Below are 19,971 nucleotides of genomic sequence, written 5' to 3'. Positions count from 1 at the left end.
TTGGCCCACCCACCTGCCCTCGTTCCATACCTGTTTTTAAAGCAACCGGCCAATTGTCCATGCGCGCACAGTGTGTGGCGCCTGCGCATCCTCCAACAAACAGCTGGGAGTCACAGGGGAGGTGGAGTGCACATGCGTGCGCAGCACATGTGCACGAACAGGGTGCCCGGCCCCGTGCACAGCGTACCAGTAGCAACAGGGAGATGAACCCACCACTTGGGCATGCCAATGTGAGCATGACTAGCTTGAGGATACGGCCCGTGGGATGCTTAGATCTGGCCCGTGGGCCCGCCCTGCAAACAGTGAAGAACCGGCCCATGATACCTCTGCCAGCAAAAATGTAGCTCGGCCTCCCGGGCTCCATTTTCAGCTGCGACGGCCTCCTGCAACCCTCTGCCAATGAAAAAGGAACTCGGGGGAGGCGGTGCATCGCCCGCTCAGGCTCTGTTTTAGGCTGCGATGGCCTCCTGCAGCCCTTTGCCAGTGAAAAAAGAGCCCGGGAAGGTCTTCTGACAAGCAAAGTTAATGAGAAAGCCAGATTCACTTAACAACTGTGTTACTAACTTAACAACTGTAGCGATTCACTTAATCAATGTGGCAAGAAAAATCGTAAAATCGAACACATTTCTCACTTTGCAACATACGCTTTGGGCTCGATTGTGGCCCTAAGTCGAGGACTTACCTGTATTCGTTATTTCTGGTCCTGGTTTTCATAGCCTTGAAAAAGACGAGTAGCTTCCTTTTATGTACTTAGCCAAGCTTCTTTTCTTTTGGGCGGAATACCCCAAATTCTTTCAGACTTTCATATAAAGTTGAATCCATAATTGTTGTCAAAAGAACACCGTCAATTATTTCGTAGTGGAAAAGACACAGACATGGAAATGGAAAGTCAGAATTCTGTCTTGGCCTCCCAGTGCTCAGAAGGTAAGCACGGGGCATTGTTGTGCATGGCATCTGGAAGATTGCCTGACATTATTTTACAGGTCTGATGGCTACCCTGGGAACCTTGCTGACGCCTTTGATCTAACTTTGATCTAACTGGAAAAGACTCCAGGCTTTTCCAGAGACTCGATATGTCCAGGAATGCTGTTGCTGATGTCCTGGGCAGAATGTCCCCATCTACAAAAGGCAGATTCAGCACCTCCCTGCCTACACATGTCATGGGAAACACCATCTGAGGGCTCAAGAGGGCTAAATTTAGCAGCAATTTAATCTGAAAAGAGGCCTCAGTCTTGCAATGTCAATCTGGATAGCTCTACCCTCTTGTACCCTCCCTGTGATATTTTTATTGAGGTCAGCACGTCAAGAATTGCAGGGCGAAAAGTAAGTCACCTTTCTCTGGAATGCTTTAACTTGGTGGCTTTTCAGATGCAATCGATGTCCGAGCTACCAATTTCTGAGGTTAACTAAAACTTAAAATCCAGGTGTGGATCTTTCTCAACTGCCCCCATGCAGCCATGTTCCTTCCTCTGTCTTTCGGGATAAAGGCTGTGGGGTGTGTTATACATGTAATACATCCGCCTGCTTAGTACAGAAAAGAATGCAGATGTTCAACAAGCAGCAGCTTCGAATCAAAGACGATGCTAGGAGAACCTTAGAATATTGTGTGCTGCTAATGAATGGAGTGTAGTATGCTGTATCCTGGCTTGTGTAACAATTAAAATGTATCAGGATTCCTTCATCACAAACTATAAAATATTTAAAATCCGTTGAAAAGAAGGTTGGAAGTCATTAGGTGTTATAACTTTAAGGGGGGGGTTCTTTTTCTTTTTGCCCCCGTTTCTTTCCTCTTTTCTCCTTTTCTATCTTTTCCTATGGATTTGTTTTTTTACTTTATACAAAATCCTCAATAAATCTAAGTAGTAAAACAGACTATAGGACATGAGGTACAAACAGTAAGGCTTGGGATTCACAGGTCACATGATAGGAAAATCAAATAAAATGTACTGAATGGCTGCAATTGCAAAATATATTAATCCTGGCCTACTTCAACCCTGAATCAGAGGGGGTATTCAGCAGGTTCTGACCAGTTCTGGAGAACCGGTAGTGGAAATTTTGAGTAGTTTGGAGAACCGGTAAATACCACCTCTGACTGGCCCAACCCCCAGCTATTCTCTGCTTCCCGAGTCCCAGCTGATCGGGAGGGAATGGGGATTTTGCAGTAACCTTCCCCTGGAGTGGGGAGGGAATGGAGATTTTACAGTATCCTCCCCCTGCCATGCCCACCAAGCCACGCCCACAGAACCGGTAGTAAAAAAAATTGAATCCCACCAATGTCCTGAATGATTACATACATAGTATAAAGCCAGCCCATCTGGCTAATTTAATGCAAGGGTGAAATCCAGTTACATTTGCTATCGATTTGGTAGCAATGTGAACGTGCGCGCAGGACCTTCCACACATACGCAGAGGTTCAAAAACAGACATGATGACGTCTGGGAGGGTGGGTGCGGGCTGCTAGCGGTGTACCTGCAAAGGTAAGCAAATAGCAGGGGGTGGGAATCCGCTGTGCCACGCTATTTAGATTAGCTAGAAAGCAGGAAATCCTGCTTTCTAGCTAATATAAACCGTGCATCACAGCTGATCGTTGGAAAAGCATTTTTTTTACTACCGGTTCGGACGGACCAGTAGCATTTTTACTGCTGGTTTCACCCCTGGTTTAATGTATTGTACACACTTAGAACATTGGTTAATACTGTAACCAGGTTAAACCTGGCATATAAATGTGATTAAGGAGGTGAAAGGGAGAATGTTTGAAGCTGGATATAACCTAGCTATGTGAATAGGTGTACACAGTACACCTATTGCTAAGCACAGTACACCTATTGCTAAGCAAAAATAAACTGCCACAGTTTGCATTTTCATGGCATATCTAATTATAGTGCAGCTTGTATAATGCACGAATCTAGCCATACTGTAGATCTGTGCATTCGTGCACAGGTTATAAGAGATGGTTTTTATGGCGTGGAGTTTAGGTTTGTTTGGTGAGGCAAAGAACAAAATCTTGTCTATTCGAGCTCCACTAATGGATAATTGAGTGCTACAGCATCTTCTATCACCCTAGCTTAGAAGATGTCTGTAGGCCCTGAGTGACACACAAGCTAAATCCACAAGCTGATATTGGGATCAGACCAGCATTTTCCACCCCTTCTAATTTGCAATGTTTCCCAATCTTGACAGCTTTAAAATGGGTGGACTTCAACTCCCAGAATTCCTCAGCTAGCTGCCAAGATCAAACACTGATCTAATGGTAGACTTGACCTGGGGGATGAGTCTCACACACATGCCAAGTGCAGATCTTGGAATGTCCGATGTGAAGTAGGATATGGAAGTCTTATCTCTCTCATAATGTTTCTCTCTTGCTGTGATCTGATTCTCCTGCTGTTGCTGCTTATGGAGGATCTATGTACTGTAGCTGTCGTGGAAATTGATCAGCATCTCCTCCTGCTGCATAAAAACACCCTAATTCACTGTAGCAAACAAGCTTGAACTAGATCAGGTCTAACTGACCAGAGCTATCTACCAATGTGCTTTTTCTGACCATTCTAATAAACCAACAAGATCTGAACCTGTTGCAAGAAGCAAACTTTGGGGAAGATTGGGGGTGGGGGGCAAAATCTATTAATACTTTGCTGCTGCTTCAGCTAAACCTTTTCTGTACCTACCTTGCAGAAGTGGGTTCCTACCGGTTCGGACTTGTTCGGACTGTACCGGTTCTATCCTGGACACAGCCATCTTTATTTTCTGTTCTGTACATGCACAGAACAATCTTCATTGAAAAAATTAACCCCCCCCCCTTTTTTTAATGGTGTGTGCATGAGCAGACTTTTTAAAGTGCAAATGCGCATAGCAAAATATTTTGGGCACCGAACCTGTAGTAACGCCAGCAAGAACCCACCCCTGCTACCTTGATTTCCTCAGAGCTCTGTCTCTGTCTGTTTGTCTGTCTGTCTGTCTGTCTCCTCTCTCCCCCTATTTATCCATCCACATCTACCTACCTACCTACCTTCCCACCTACCTTCCATTTACCCACCCACCTACCTCTCTCACATACTCCTAAAATCCGTATACTATTTCAAACAAATAGTTGTCCAATCTCTTCTTAAAAACCTCCAGTGTTGGAGGAGCACTCATAACTTCTGGAGGCAAGTCGTTCCACTGATTAATTGTTCTAACTGTCAGGAAATGTCTCCTTAGTTCTGGGTTGCTTCTCTCCTTGATTAGTTTCCATCCATTGCTTCTTGTCCTGCCTTCAGGTGCTAAACATGCAGCAGCATTCTTCCCTTGCAAGAAAACTAAACTGTGAACTCTACATCTGCCAAGAGGATTCAGATTGCGGTATTCAAACAGAATACTGTGTATTCAAGCTGAATACTGTGCTGGGTCTCACCCATTGCAATAACCTTTATGAATGACAAAAGCAACTAGTGAAAAACCTCTGACTGCCCTTCCAAGCAACCCAAGAGTGCCCTCTCGTGCTTGCTTTCTGCAAACGCTCCAGAATTTGGATTATCTCTAGTGGAATTTTCATAGGTCCAAATAATAACTAGACAACCCATTCCCTGTTGAGTCATCATTTCAAAGGTATTTTGTTAGCTAAACAGAGAAAAAGAATGACCACAGTTGGGTAAAAAAGCAGTGGTAGCAACCTTTGACTTCCTGCAGCCTTCACCATTGAGTTTCCTTGTGGGAAGTTGGGAGGGAATTCAGAAATCTTTCCTTCTTTCCCTCCCTGTCATTCTACCATTATCTTCCATCCCTTCCCTTATCAGTAGGCAGGCAAATGGTTGCGGGTGAGTGGGTGGGATTGCAAATGACTGGGGAGCTGTCACACACAATTCAAAATGACTGTCACATGACTACAGCAGTAGTCCAGCACAACCAAAGCCACAACTTCTCCAAATTTCATTCCCTCCGGAATTGTGGGTCCCAGATTTTGGATGCATTCTGTAAGTTATCCCATTTGAGGTACCTTAGTTCAAAAACCTGTTGTCTTATGATGCACTGTTTTTCCCAGTTAAAGGTTACGGAAATTACAGTTTGCTAATATTTTGATAGTACCACTAATTAGCAGACAAACCTGTTCCAAATGCATATTTTGTAAAGAAAAAGAGGAAACTAAGGGTCATGGAGACCATAAAATTGACCGTAAATTGTGACAGGACAAAAAGTATCATTTCTGAGATTTCCACATGTCACAAAATTGAAGAAGTTATTCCCACCATCGGTTGTTTGTTGTTGCAGTCCAGTCCTCTATCTTTTTTTAAAAAAAAACTTCTCTTCCCACCCCATCATCACAGCTTAGAAGCTGTAAATATGATAATCAAAATAAACATAGTTGTGATCCAAAACAGGAAGGTAGCTTTGATTGCATAATCCAAACAAAATTGTGATCCAAAACAGGAAGACAGCTTTGATTGCATAATCCAAACAACAATAATCCAATAATTAGCCCCACACACACACACCAATTTTTTTGAATTCCTTTGCCAGAAAGGAAGCCAGGGGACGGGGAGGGAAATGGTTGCATAAGTAATCTGGCAGCCAGCCTTAAAAAAACAAAATCCTTTTTTGGGTGCTACATGATGAAATGTCACCTGGGGGAATCAAGGATACTCTCAGCATGTTTTCATAGCTTAACTCCTGGTTTAGGTGCCTAAGGGTTTGTTGGAGGAAATGTCCTTCTGGGTTCAGTTCCAAGTGGGGGAAAAGACACTGGAAACATGGAGGCTGCTTGGAAAGATGATTTTAATGGTGGACAGGACCACGTGGCTTGAGGTCCTGGGGAAAAAAGGTGATCTCACATGCTTCAAGATGTTGGGTGAAGAAGAAAAAGAAAAAAGGGGGCTTGCTGAAAGTTCCTGAGTTTTTTATACTCTCTGTTCGGCCCCACCTCTCTGTTTCCTGTTCCTGTGTAAAAAGCGTATTCTGATTGGTTGTCAGACTCCCATGGGGCCATGCAGGGCAATTCTCTAAGATGTGTTTTGAGTCCAAGTTTGGTTGAGCATTGCTTCTTCCCAGGCACCCTTTGGGGAGATGGGTAAAGGGCTAATACTAGCATGCCTTAATCCCATCACCCTGGAGGTGAGGGGGGATATCTTTGTTATGTAGAATAGACTGGCTCGGGCATTTTAATGGCCCATTGACAAAGGTAGGGGCTATTAAGAGTAAGTCTGTTTCCTGCCTAAAAGCATGTTTCCCCACTTCTTATCCAGGTAAATATAATATTCTGCCTTTTCAATATTTCCCAGGATATTTCATTCTTCTAGAAGGGTGAGTGCTAACGTCCTACAACGTATTAAAAGTACCACAAATTCCAGAGCAAGAAAGGAAAACCTCCTGTCAACAGAGGGACGTAACTCCACCCCTCCGGTCGTAAAGTTCTATCAAAAACCGCAGATTAATTTCTCCAGGAAGTTGTGTCTGCACAAAACTGTGGACTTGGCTTTACATGACAACAAATAAACACGGCCCAAAAAGGATCTTAGGCAATCCACATTTATTCCCTCTCTGCCAAATAAGCCAAATGACCCAACTAAGCTCCACTTATCCTTCTTCAGTTGTGGCTGCCTCTTTCTCTCAATACTTGGGTGCAAATCAGGGACCGAAAAACTTTCCAGAGAGCCAAGCCAGGATCAAGCCAAGACTTGTCTCTGACGTAGACTGAGCAGCCAGCCAGCCAGCTGTCCCTTCTGCCTTCCTCATATCCTCACCACACCCCAATATCTCCTGCCTAGATCTTTCCCCCTGCTTCAGGATTCCTATCCCGGAGGGGGACATTGAAGTCACTAGTCAGAGCCTGTATGGCTCCCCTCCTGAAGCCCCCTCCCCAAATCCTTGCACGCTGAGAAGCGGGTGTGTGAATCTGCAGCGCAAGGCAGAGGCAAGCAGGCAGTGGCGAACCATGCGCACCAACCAGATTCTGAAATACACTCTCTTTACCTCCTGCTACCTCTTCTGGGTGAGTCAAAAGGGCGAATACTTGGCAGTGCTGGGATTTGCATTGGCTTTGCCAGGGAAAGCCACTTGTTCCCAGGAAGGCTGCCTACCAGAGATGGCGTCACAAAGGCCCTATAATAAGCTGTCTTGTATCTTAAATTCTGGGGATGCTGGGTCAGCCAGACTCTTCTTCTTTAGCAAAGCTGTTAGTGTTCAGACACATAAGAAATTGGATGGCCTTTCGTTTTTCTTTCCTTCAAAGGTAGCCGGTGGACTCATGGTGGCTGTCGGAATTTATGCCAGGCTTTCCAAGGAAGCAGGTAAGTGGCCTGATCCTTTACAGAATTTGCTGTGATGCAGTCTGCATTAGGAGGGAGATGAAGAAGCTTGTCCTCACGGCCATGTTAACAGGCCATTCTCCAGCCCTTGAGGCAACAACGGCTGTAACTTGCACTGTCCTAACAGTTCAACTCTATTCTGTCTCACGAATGGGACTGGCGAATGGGGCTGACCTTATAAGTTTATGAGGAACAGAGGCAGGGGTGGGCTTCAAGAATTTCAGCAACGGGTTCTCTGCCTGGTTGCTGGGTGGGTGTGCCCATGGTGGGTGTGGCCTAGTCAGCCTCCTGCACCACAGTGGCAGGGGTGGGTTCCTGCCAGTTCTAACCTCTTCTATAGAAGAGGTTCCATAAATCTACAGTGCCCTTTAGAACCGGTTCCAGCTCCCTCCCCCCCGTCCGTCCGAACATCATCAAGATGAAGAGCGAGAGGAGGAACTCTGGGAGTTGAAGTCCACAAGTCTTAAAGCTGTCAAGTTTGAACACCCCTGAGTTGTTTTTTTTCTAAAGGGTTAGGGGTGCAAGCGTCTTGTAACTTGACAGATTTAAGACTTACGTGCTTCAAATGCCAGAGTTTCTGAGCCAACATTTTGGTTGCTAAGCAAGAGCATTGTTAAGTGAGTTTCACCACATTTTACAAGTTGGCCACACCCATCCAGTGACATGGCCGGCGAGCCACTCCCACCCAGTCACATGGCCAGCAAGCCACTCCCACCTGGTCATATGGCCGGCAAGCTACTCACACAAAGCAGGCCACACCCACAGAAAAAGTTCTAAAAACTTTTTTAAAATACTTTTTTTATTTTTAATTTTCAAAACAAACACAACACATAAAATCTTCCTTTTTTACATACTGTAGAAAGTGTATCAGTTGGTTACAAAAGGCTTTCATACATCTCTTCTACAGTCATCAAGCATAATTCATATTAACTCAAGTATTTTAACTCAGATATTTATACATGTTACCATCATCATGCCTCCATTTTCATTTGACTATAATTGTTTAAACGTCCTTCATCATAAAATATACCAAGATTTAATACATAACCACATACTGGCATTTCATTTACTATTTCTAAAATCCTCCAATAACACTGAATCCTTATGTCGTATTCTAGCTAAACATCCATAATATTTAATAACAAAATTTTCTAATCCTCCTTTCCAAATCACTGTTTTACAATTTACATCCAGTTTCCTTATGTTGTACCCATACATATATATATGTTGTTATCATTATCCATCCTTTATTTGACTATATCCTGTATCATAACATTTTTCCCTAATAATAAGACTTAACTGAATCTTAGTTCTTTTTTTTATTAACCTTTGTATATAATCCAAAAGAATTTCTAATCTTCCTTTCATGGGTACCATTCAATATTCATATCCAATTATTACTTATCATAACACTACACATTGTATACATTATTATCATTATCAATTATTTATTTGATCATATCTATTGTCACTAAATTTCACTAAGTTTAACTAGTTTTAAATTATACTCTTCCATCTATCAACCTTTATCTTTCCAGTAGCAAAACAGTCTCATGTCTTCTGCCATTTGTGGTGTCGGTCCTCTAATCATCTCCTTAATCAAATTTGTATGGACTCATCTTAGCAACTCCTTGCTTATAAAATCTCTCTTGTAATTTTGATGCCCTTCTTCTGTTTCCTTAATCAGCTTATTTTTGAATGTCAGTAGTGTTATCAATGATGTTGCTAATAAAATTTCTCTCTTTAAATCCATACATTCTTTTGTTTTTTCTTCTTCTGTATCTTGCCATCTGGGGTAGATTTCCCCTCCATTTAATTCCTCTTTCAGTATTCCACTCTTTCCATTTTCAGAGACAAACCAATCACCATAAATATCAGCAATTTTAATTTCTTTATATTCATTTTCCTCTTTGATTTCTAGGATTTTAACAGCACTTTTCCCATTTGATAAACATCTCCAACTTCTTCATCATATTTAACTGTTAGATGCTCTAAGTCTTCCAACTTCTTCTCTATCCTTTCAAATGTGTTGGATAATTTCTGAATTTCTAAGAATATCTTTTGCAGACTAGTTTCTTTCTGCTGTTGAAATTGTGCCATTATCTCCAGCTAACGAACACTGCTGCTCTAGCTTGGAAGGTTTTAACAAAATTAAGCAAAAATTCACAATAAAGTTTTATTTTCACTTTTCTCTGATTAAAGATATACTTCAAAGGGACATCTGTATGCTTTTCTTCTTATCACTCTCTATAAACAAGCAGTGAAGTGCCAAGGCAGGATAATCAGTAAGAAAAGTAAAAGTGTTTCGTTTCCAATACACAAACCTCCAGCCTCCGAACAGGCAGTGTTATTGTTGCAATTTTCTTTGTTTCTTTTTGTATCTTTTTTGTATTTCAAGTTTTAAAAAAGTCCGATTCTTGAATGAGTTAGAAAAACACCCACAGTAATGAAAGAGGAGACTTTTAGTCCATAGGTTACAAAGAATAATAAAAGAAAAAAAATAGAAGAAGAAAACTTAATCCATTCATTTTAAAAGGCTTACATAAATTCCATTCATGGAAGATAGCATTTAAAAAGTAAGATAACCCACTGTCCAGAACCATTCCAAACTTAGTTCCACTGTTTATTTCTTCTGTTCTCCAATTTAAATTAATTTTAAGTTTTTTATAGGCAGTCTCTTTTAAAACGGTAAAAATTCCTCACCAGCTGGAAACACTTTCTCTTTCCGTATCCTTCCATTTTGGAGCTGCCCCGACTTCATCAGCCCAATGGTTGGATTTTTTGTCGCTGGCTTGAAGAATTTCTCTTGGATCGATCAGGGACCTTGTGATGTCCCAGAGATCAGCAAGATGTATTCTTTCTGTTCACCATCTCTGCGGGACGATTTAGGTCCGATTGGACCATCCAATAGCAAAAGTATCAGCTGCGGTCTCAGAGCATCAAGACCGCACATCTGTATCGTCGTGACATTGACTCCTCCTCCAGGTTCTAAAAACTTTTGAAACCCACCACTGCAGGCCGGGCAGGAGTGGCACGTTTTTGCCTTCCCTAGGCCCCGTAGGCTTTCCTCGAGGCTCTGGGAGGGTGAAAACTGCCTCCCCCGGGCTCTGGAGGCCCCCCTTCTGGAATTTCCAGGAGGCCCATTTTCCCTTCCCTGAGCCTCCATGCGGGCTCTGCACTTACCTTGCATCCAAAACAGTCTGTGTGGAGACTCCTGGGAGAGGCATGGTGGGGTGAGCGGGGCCAGCCAGGCGTTGGATTTGGAGGTTCTCCGAACTGGCCATAACATTAGCTACAGGTTCTCCTGAACCGAGGCAAACCCGTAGCAGCCGATCCCTGATGGGATGGTCTATGAGAATATCCTTCAAAGACAGGAGAAGGAGAGCCGTCTAAGCAATGATCAGATAAGAGGGAGCTTACCAGAGGTGGGTTGCTAATTTTTTTACTTGGGCGTGCGCTGTGCTTCTGCGCATGTGCAGAGGCATCCAGGTGGGTGGGCGGAGCCTCCCGCTACCGCTACATCCGGTTCGCCCAATCTGGGCCGAACACGTAGCAACCCACCTCTGGAGCTTACCCCACAGCAGTGACGTGCAGTCAGGTGAGGCAAGTGAGGCACAGCCTAACCTCTCATCATCAGGGCAGCGAGTCATTCGATGGGAAACTTGCCTTTTGGGAGGAATGACCCAGCTTGGCTCCCACTTTCGATCTGCCGCCCAACGACCGAACGGAGAAGCGAAGAGGCAGGAGAGACAAAGCAGGAGCCAAGCCGAGTCATTCCTTCCAAGAGGCAAGTTTCCTATCGAATGACTCGCTGCCCTAGACTCGAGGGGGGGGAGAGGCTTCCTCCGCTCCGTCCGCTCCCCATCTGCACTGCCCTCGCCCGACAAGCGCGCCCCGGATTCCGCGCAGCTCTGGCAGGCGGTGCCGTGGCCAAATCCCAGGGCAGAGGGCGGCAGGTCGCAACTGAGCATGCCTGACTGTGGAATTCTGGGAGTTGAAGTCCACAAGTCTAAAAAAATTGCTGCCTCACCAGGTATAAACCTCACCGCACGTCACTGCCCCACAGAAGGAATGGGGGCATGATAAATGTCTCAGAAAAGACCCTCCTTAGTTTCTTGAACTTTGAAGGCCAGAGAGGGTGGGTTAGGGAGATGTACAGTAAAGATTCTTTACTGTAACCTTACAAAAGGTAGTTAGGGCTCCTGCTTGGCGATTCTTATCTGGATTGTCTCTAAGAACTCACATATGTTAGGAAAAGTAATAGATGATATATTCTCGCTTTGCTTCTTCATGCACCAAGTTTCATTTGTCGATGAGAAAAACAATTATCAAGTAATCTCTTTAATTGGGATGGGGGACTAAAACTTCCAGTCCCCTGATCTCTGGCCTGGTGGTTTTACCAGGCACCTAAACTGGGTCTCAATAGCAATATAGCACTAGCACTTAGACTTATATACCACTTCATAGTGCTTTTACGGCCCTCTGTAAGCGGTTTACAGAGTCAGCCTATTGCCCCCAACAAACTGGGTCCTCATTTTACCCACCTTGGAGGGATGGAAGTCTGAGTCAACCTTGAACAAGTGAGATTTGAACTGTCAAACTGCAGTTAGCAGTCAGCTGAAGTAGCCTGCAGTACTGCACTCTAACCACTGCACCACCTCTGCTCATACATGAGAGGATGAAGAGTTCACACAGCAAACCGAGATGGGAGTCCAGGTTTCAAAAGGGGATGAGAAGGAAAAGGAGATTAGCCTAAGAACCAAACCATCAACAAACTCATATTTTCAGGCTTGAACTTCTGCTTATTAATGAATTAATATTTATTTATTTAATAAATAAATTGTCATGCTCAAATTCTTCTCTCAGCCCCACTCTCCAATACTTCAGGTCCTCTGCTTCAGTGATGTTGAGGTCATGTGTGGAACTTTTTAAGTAGTGTCTCCATCTTTTTCCAGGTGTTGTGGACTCCTTGTTGGCTGATCCCTCCATAATTCTTTTAGCAGTGGGCACCCTGATTTTCTGCATCACCTTTGTGGGGTGCTTGGGAGCTTTACGGGACCTCACGCTGATGTTGAAAATGGTACGTTCAAACTAGGATCTCCCTTTTCCCTTCCATCAGCCACCCTTGGTGGGTAACGAGGAAATCTCCATCCCTTTGACAGTAGTAGATCCTCTCATAGCAGATACTGCTTTCATTTCGTGCTTGAGAGCATCCTTTTGGTGCATCTCGCTGGTGCAGTTATGAACAGACAAAGGATGCTAAACTAGATGGACATGATCTAGGAGGAACTTTTCCTACAATAAGTTCCTCAAGGGATTGGCACATATTGAAAGAGGGATACATGGCTCAATTCTCCATTAGTTTTTATTCAGAGTCTAGGGAACAGGTGAGCGCTTGTTTGTCTATGATGAAGCATATTCTGTATGCAAATCCACATTGAGATGACACAGATGGGTGTTTTTCATCGGTGTGTAAAATGTGCAGTCTGCAGCTGCTGACTTTCTTTTTTCTTTTTTCTTTCTTTTATTCTGTTTTCTTTCTAGTTTGCCTGGATCTTGCTCGTTGTCTTCATTCTGCAAATTGTGGCTGCAGTTTTAGGCTTCGTCTTCTCTGGCATGGTAAAGAAAAAAGAAAAACTCTTGACACACCAACTTCATCAGCCGTAGTCAAAAGTGGGCGAAAGATTCCAGCGACAATCCTCCAGGCCTTTCTGGGTTTTCAAGTGGGCCCAAAGTTTGTCTGAGCACTTCCTGGGATGAAAAACTCCCTTTATTTTTTGTCCCTCAGGTGATGGAAAAAGCCACATTTTTGATGGGCCAGGCCATCTCCCGCTATCGTGACAATCTTGATTTGCAGAACCTCATTGACTACATCCAGAAGAAGGTAACAGGTTCTGAATTTGCCCTGGTTTCCAACATTATGTAGAAGTTCTGGTTCCAGAGCCTTTTGCCTTCTAGAGCTTTAGGCAGGCTCAGTGGTGGGTTGCCCATTTTTTTTTACTACCGGTTCGGGTGCGTTCCTGTCCATGCGCAGAAGCATCCAGGTGGGTAGGTGGAGCCTCCTGCCATTGCTACTACCAGTTCGCCCAATTTGGGCCGAACCGGGAGTAACCCAACTCTGAGAAGGCTCTGTATAAAAGCACTGATGTTCTTTCACATTTCATGGAGGAAGAACAATTAACTGATCTGCAAAACTGGCCCATAGGTAGTCCTTGACTTACGACCGGAATTTCCATTGCTACACAAGGTAGTTGCTAAGTGAGTCTTGCCCGATTTTACAACCTTTTTTTGCCACCATTGTTAAGCAAATCATGGCAATTGTTAAGTGAGTCCCGTGATCGTTAAATGAAGTGGCTTCTCTCATTGACTTTGCCATCTGGGAAGGTCACAAATGGCAGTTATGTGGCCTTGGGATGATGCAACCATTGTAAATAGATCTCAGTTGCCAGCACCCAAATTTTGATCATGTAATCATCAATGATTCCCATGATCATGGGAATGCTGTGGTGGTCATAAGTTGCTTTTTTCAGTGCTGTTGTCACTTCAAACTAAACAAATGGTTGTAAGTCGAGGACTATTTCTACTAATTTGGAATTGTTTTTAAAAAGATCCAGATATTGTTGCTAGACATTGCCCTGTGTTTTCTGTGTTACTCTTTTGTTCTGGTCCAAATTTGTGATTTCCTTAAATGTAAAGTTAAATTGCAGCTCCCGCCTGTTCAGTATGGCTTAACAAAAAGAGCATTGAAACTTTAAATGGGCTACAATCAGTGGTGGGATTCAGCTGGTTTAGGCGAACCGGTTGTTAAATTGCTGACTGGCCCCTCCCTGCCCAGCCCCTTCCAGGAGTCCCCCACCCAACCCCCGTGGCCCATTTTTGCTCCCAGGAGGCTGCAGGGAGACCTACTAGGCCCAAAATGGGGCATGGGGGTATATGTGGTGCTCCCCCCGCAGCCTGTTGTTGCTCCCAGGGGGGTGCAGGAGGCCGAGTGCTGCCTGTCACACCCCGTGGCCATGCCCACCAGCTGGTCATTAGGGCAGAGAACCAGTTGTTAAATTAGTTGAATCCCACCACTGGTACAATCCCTGCTACTGATCACACCCAATGCTTTTACTGATTCATTTTGAGCACAACAGCATTAGAATTTCTTGAAAGTGCAATTAAGAGGGTCTTCAAGGACATGCAGAAAAGGGCACCACAAGATCTTCACCTGCTCATTTTCAATAACTTTTTCCACTTTATGTTCCCATGACTTTCTGGATACAGGTAAATCATATTTTTTACACAATGACCAGTGGATTAATTTAGCAACTCGGTCGTGTCTAGTTTTGTAATCAATTTGTGCGATTTTGCTGCGTTCACATATTAAATGTGAAACATTTTCGACTTTGTTATTGCAAAGTCGGCAATTTGGGTTGTCAGTGGATTTTTGTATCTTCGCTTTCATGGCATTAGTTTGTAGTGCTTGTTCTTGAGCAGCCAGTATTAAACCTTCTGTTTCTTTCTTGATGGTTCCCATCTTAAGCCATGTCCATGTCAAGTTGTCATCACATTTTCCTTCAATGTTTTTCAAGTGCTGTCCATGCAAAGCTTTAATTTTCCATCTATTTAATCTGTCACCCAGCTGTTTTTCATTATATTCTGCCTTTGTTTCTGTTGTTTTTAGGCTGTTCTCCATTTTCACAGCCTGCAACAATTTTTCTGTACTTTGGTTCACATAATCATTCAAACTTCGTTTTTCTTCTTCTACAGTTTGATGGATTTGCAATGGCCCCCTGCCCCCTATTTTTCTTGGCAGGTACAACCTGACAATGTCACTTCATGGATGTAAAGCGTGGTACATATTCAAAAGTTTGCGTGTTTTCCGGTCCACGTTTTCCAATTCAGCCAGAGTCCAGTTGATGATTCCAGCTGAGTAGCGTATCACTGGAACTGCCCATGTATTAATGGCTTTAATTATGTTTCCAGCATCCAGCTTTGATTTTAATATTTTGCGGACCCTCCCGATTCCTTTTGCGTTGGCTCTTTGATTTTTCCATTCAAGATGTTATCTGCTTCCAATATGCCTAGGTACTTATAACCATCATCCTTTGCTAATGCTTTCACTATATTTCCATTTCCAAGTTCTATTCCTTCTGTTTTTTCCATTTTTCCTCGCTGCATGGATAAAATAGCACAAAGTTCATTTTGATGTCACTGCTGAACAGTTGAACTGTGTTGAGTATTGATTTAAGTTCAGTGATGCTTTTCGCATACATTTTTAAGTCATCCATGTATAATAGATGGTTTATCTTGCCATGTTGGCATGAAATTTGGTATCCCAGTTTTGTGTTTCATAGGATTATTGTCAGTGGAATCAATGCAATGTTGAACAGTAGTGGTGAAAGTGAATCCCCTTGGAAGATTCCTCGTCTGATGTTGACTTGTTCTCCCAATGTTCTCCCCATTTGTTGTTAGAACAGTTTTCCATTTTTGCATATTTGCTTTAAAAAATGTACAGATATTTTTGCTGATTCCAAAATTTTCCAGACAGGTGTTAATCCAGCTGTGGGGTAATGAGTCAAGTGCCTTCTTGTAATCAATCCAGGCCATATTTAAATTTGTTTTTCTTCGTTTTGCATTTTTTAGTACTATTTTGTCTATGAGCAGCTGATCTTTTGTTCCTCTTGATTTTTTTTTTTTGATTTTTTTTTTTGTTCGACTGGATACAAACTGTTTTCCATCAGATGATTGAATACTGAATTTGCCAGTATCCTTGTAAAAAGTTTGAACGTTGTTGGCAGACAAGTAATTGGGTGATAGTTGATTGGTTCTGTGCCTTTTTCTGGATCTTTCATTATCAAGTATGTTCGGCCAGCTGTTAACCATTCTTCGCTTGCTGCATTATTATTATTGCTGCTGCTATTATTGTTGTTGTTGTTGTTGTTGTTGTTGTTGTTGTTGTTGTTATTCCTCTATTTAATTTCAGCACCCATAAGCTGCTAAAGCAGGCTGTCCTTGTGGAACATTTCTCTGTGATTTCATGCATTCAATTAGTTCTCTTGGCATTTGGTTTTGTTTCCCTCTCCTTCCCAGTTCAAGTGCTGTGGGGTTCACTCTTACAAGGACTGGTCCCAGAATATTTATTTTGACTGTCGAGACTCCAATCCCAGCCTGGAGCGTTGTGCAGTGCCCTTCTCTTGCTGTCTGCAAGATAAAGAGGTAAGAGAAAAGGGAAACTGGAAAGTGAAATTCAAACAAGACAAAAAGGTGGTACAATTGGGCATGAGTCGCTTAACAACCGCCTGGCTTAGCCACAGAAATTTGGTCCCAGTTGTGGTCATAAGTGAAGAACTACCTGCAGTTTATTCAAAGGTTCTGGAACCAGAACTTCTGCATTTAATTGGAAACTAGGGCAAATTCGGAACCTGCAATCTTATTCTAGATCACTGATGGCTAATCTTTTTATCCTCACGTGCCCAAAGTATGCATGTGTGCACAACAGCACGTGCGCATGTGCCCATACCAATAATGCAATGTGCCCCACCCTCCTGCGCACCCAAACGCAACCACTCCGTGCTTCCTCTGCCTCTGAAGCCTCCTGAGACCAAAAACAGGCCATGGGAGGGGAACACTGCAGCCTGTTTTGGGCCTAGCAGGCCTCCCTGAAGCCTCCTGGGATGAAAGATAGGGTGCAACGAGGGCGCACCGCACCCCTCTGTGACCCCACCAGCCCCCGTACATGCGCGCACGACCCCCACCCCTCCCCCTTCCATGCATGCATGTGCTTCTCCCACAGCCAAGATCTGAAAATCAGCTGGCTGGTGGGAGGTGTAGACGCATGCGCAGTGGAGGTGAGCTGGGACGATGGCTCGTGTGCTGGCAGAGACAGCACAGGTGCCATAGGTTCGCCATCACAGTTCTAGATCTATAAAGGGCCGTAAATAAAGATGGTCACCACAGTAGAAGATGGTCTGGAGCTCGTGAAAGTTTATGCTTTTTAATAATGTGTTACTCATAAAAACATTACCAGACTCCTGATTCCCTCACTCCCCATTTAAGGAGGTACAGTAATTTACGTACTTTTCAGTGTTGGATGCTGAAGAGGAAACAAAGAACAGCCAATATCTCATATATGCTTTTTTTGCCATCTTGCCAATCGTCAATCACATTTAGAGACTATGTGCTCTCATTTGCTTGATCCCGCACTTAACTTCTCGTCATGTTCTCAACCTACTCTAGGTTATGCTAAACACCATGTGTGGCTATGGGACACAGAGTCTTAAAGGCTGGCAAGCAGAGAACGTGGTATACACAGAGGGCTGCCTAGAGAAGATCGTCCATTGGGGACGGAGCAATCTCTTGCTGATGGCTGGGCTGGCATTTGGATTGCTGGTCTTGGAGGTAAGGCAGCAGGGATGGAGGAGATCAGATCAGCCTGGAATAAGAGTGGGAGGATTTGGAGAATTTAATCAGCTCAGAAGAACCCTCAAACTCAAGGGATGGAAATTAATCAAGGAGAGAACCAACCTAGAACGAAGGAGAAATTTCCTGACTGTGAGAACAATTAATCAGTGGAACGACTTGCCTCCAGATGTTCTCGGTGCTCCAACACTGAAGGCTTTTAAGAAGAGATTGGAGAGCCATTTGTCTGAAATGGTACAGGGTTTCCTGCCTGAGCACGGGGTTGGACTAGAAGACCTTCAAGGTCCCTTCCAACTCTGTTATTCAAAAACCCCTGATCTTGAACCAGATTGATAATAAACACCACTAGTTCTATTGGGAAGGAACAAAAATAATTGGCCACGCTAACCCCCGCCACACACATGAATTTATTGAAGCCTGGTATTCTACCAAAGGAGCAATTAACAAGCATATTGAACTAGATCCAGCATAGGACTACGTAAGAAACCAGACCATTTGAATGACCAACAGATAAGGGAACCAATCAGCTGCTCAGAATTTAAATATAGCTTCAAATGATCAATCACATGATCCCCGTGCCACTTCTGTGCAATATTAAACTCTTTACATCCCTTTCTTGGGTTATATTGCTGAACTTCCTCTGTTTCCTTCCAGGTTGTTGTCTTTCTTCTGGCAGTGATGCTCATTTATCAGATTGATTTCATCATCCAGAAGCGCAGAAGCACCAAGAGAAGGAGGAGGCAGAGTTACCCTGAGAAGTGAGAAAGAAGCCAGCAAGGGATGGAAGTAGGCTGTGAAACTGATTTCCTGAATGGAATAGCCTTTAGATACATGAAATCGGGTACTGAATACCGGATACTGAAATGGCCAGGATTCCCACGTTTACAGTCCCAAAATACCCGAAGGCCACCTGGTTGGAAATGTCTACTATAAATATACAATGTTCATGTATCCGTTGCAGGAAGATGGCTTTTTTCTCATCCCAAATTCACAGTCTGGTTTGGAATATTTCTCATTTTTATATCGTGGTTTATATGGATTGAAGAAACAAGCAACCTGGTCATGGAGGTTCAGTTAGGGCAGGGGTTGGCAACCTTAAACACTCAAAGAGCCATTTGGACCCGTTTCCCACAGAAAACACCGGGAGCCACAAAGGTCCTAACCGGAAGCCCCCTGTTCAATTCTGGAGCTGACCGGAAGTTCAGTTCCCCCACCATAGAGTCTCCTCCTAGCACGGCATACTTTTTCCTCTGCCTGTCATAACTGAAAGCCCTATCAATTGTGGAGACAACTAGAAAATTCTCCCCTTGCTATAGAGTCTTCTTCTGGCGTACTGTGCTTCTCTTCCCCCCCCTCCCCAGGAGCTCCTCTCAAAATTGTGGTGACGACCAGTGACGGGAGCTGCAGCAGAGGAAGGAAAGAGCCACATGCGGCTCCAGAGCTGCAGTTTGCTGACCCTGAGTTAGGGTGACAGACTCCAAAGGGAACCATATTCCGTGTGTGTTCCTGGTGGGCACATGGACAAACATGGTCTTCCAACATCCAGCAAACGCAGATTATGAGGAAAATACTGTGAAAAGGGGTTGAGGGGGTCAGCCATTCAAGATAGACCAAATTAAGAAACCAATGCAATAGAGTCAAAACTATTTTTATTGTAAGGGTACACAGGTAGTCTCATCTTATGTCCGATTGCTTAGCAACCATTAAGAGTTACAACGAACACCTCAAAATGTACTTATGCTCTGGATCCGCAGTTCTGAGGGTTGAACAGTCATGTGACCACATTTTGGGTACCTAGCTTACCTTTATGGCCAGCTGCAGCATTCCACAGTCATGTGACTGTGATTTAAAACTAATTTTACTGGGTTTTGGGGCCAGTTTCCAGCAAAAATGCTTTTAGGAATGCATTGATTCACTTAACAACTATGGCATTCACTTAATGACCACTACAAGAAAAGCCGTAGAGTCAAATCCAGTCACATGAGTTCCTTGACTTTCAATTGTGCTGAGTTGTAACAGAAATTCCATTACAGTCGTAAATTGAGGATTACCTGTAATAATAAAATCTTGCAAGTCTGAATTTGCTTCTTCCTCCCTCGTTTTATCTTTACTAGGGAGGGGTTTCCCTGAGACATTTTCTTAAGTTATTTTCTTGGTCTAGGCTCAAACCCCACTCACCTGATCATTAACAGAATATCAGAAGGGTAGAGTTGGAAGGGACCTTGGAGGACTTCTAATCCAACCCCCTGCTCAGGGAGGAAACCTTATACCAGTGATAGCGAACCTATGG

At 43.6% G+C, this 19,971-nt stretch overlaps 1 protein-coding gene across 2 annotated transcripts; it reads left to right on the top strand.

Moving 5' to 3' along the window:
• The first annotated feature begins 4,829 nt into the window (after positions 1-4,829).
• On the top strand, positions 4,830-19,681 carry LOC309384763 (tetraspanin-33-like). 2 transcript variants are annotated; one of them, XM_081938512.1, is made up of 8 exons: positions 4,830-4,949; positions 7,202-7,259; positions 12,233-12,357; positions 12,822-12,896; positions 13,066-13,161; positions 16,353-16,478; positions 17,499-17,660; positions 18,336-19,681. In XM_081938512.1, exons 1-8 carry the CDS (start codon positions 4,941-4,943, stop codon positions 18,441-18,443), a joined length of 759 nt encoding a protein of 252 aa, XP_081794638.1. In that variant the 5' UTR covers positions 4,830-4,940; the 3' UTR covers positions 18,444-19,681. The 2 variants fall into 2 exon arrangements, with proteins under 2 accessions (XP_081794638.1, XP_081794637.1); XM_081938511.1 differs by lacking the exon at positions 4,830-4,949 and adding an exon at positions 6,818-6,961.
• Positions 19,682-19,971: the final 290 nt, after the last annotated feature.

This window comes from Natrix helvetica (genome assembly GCF_964273705.1).
Source record: "Natrix helvetica genome assembly, chromosome: 1".
NCBI lineage: Eukaryota > Metazoa > Chordata > Lepidosauria > Squamata > Natricidae > Natrix > Natrix helvetica.
The sequence above is the reverse complement of the archived record's forward strand: the minus strand, read 5'-3'. Positions and strand labels throughout refer to the sequence as shown.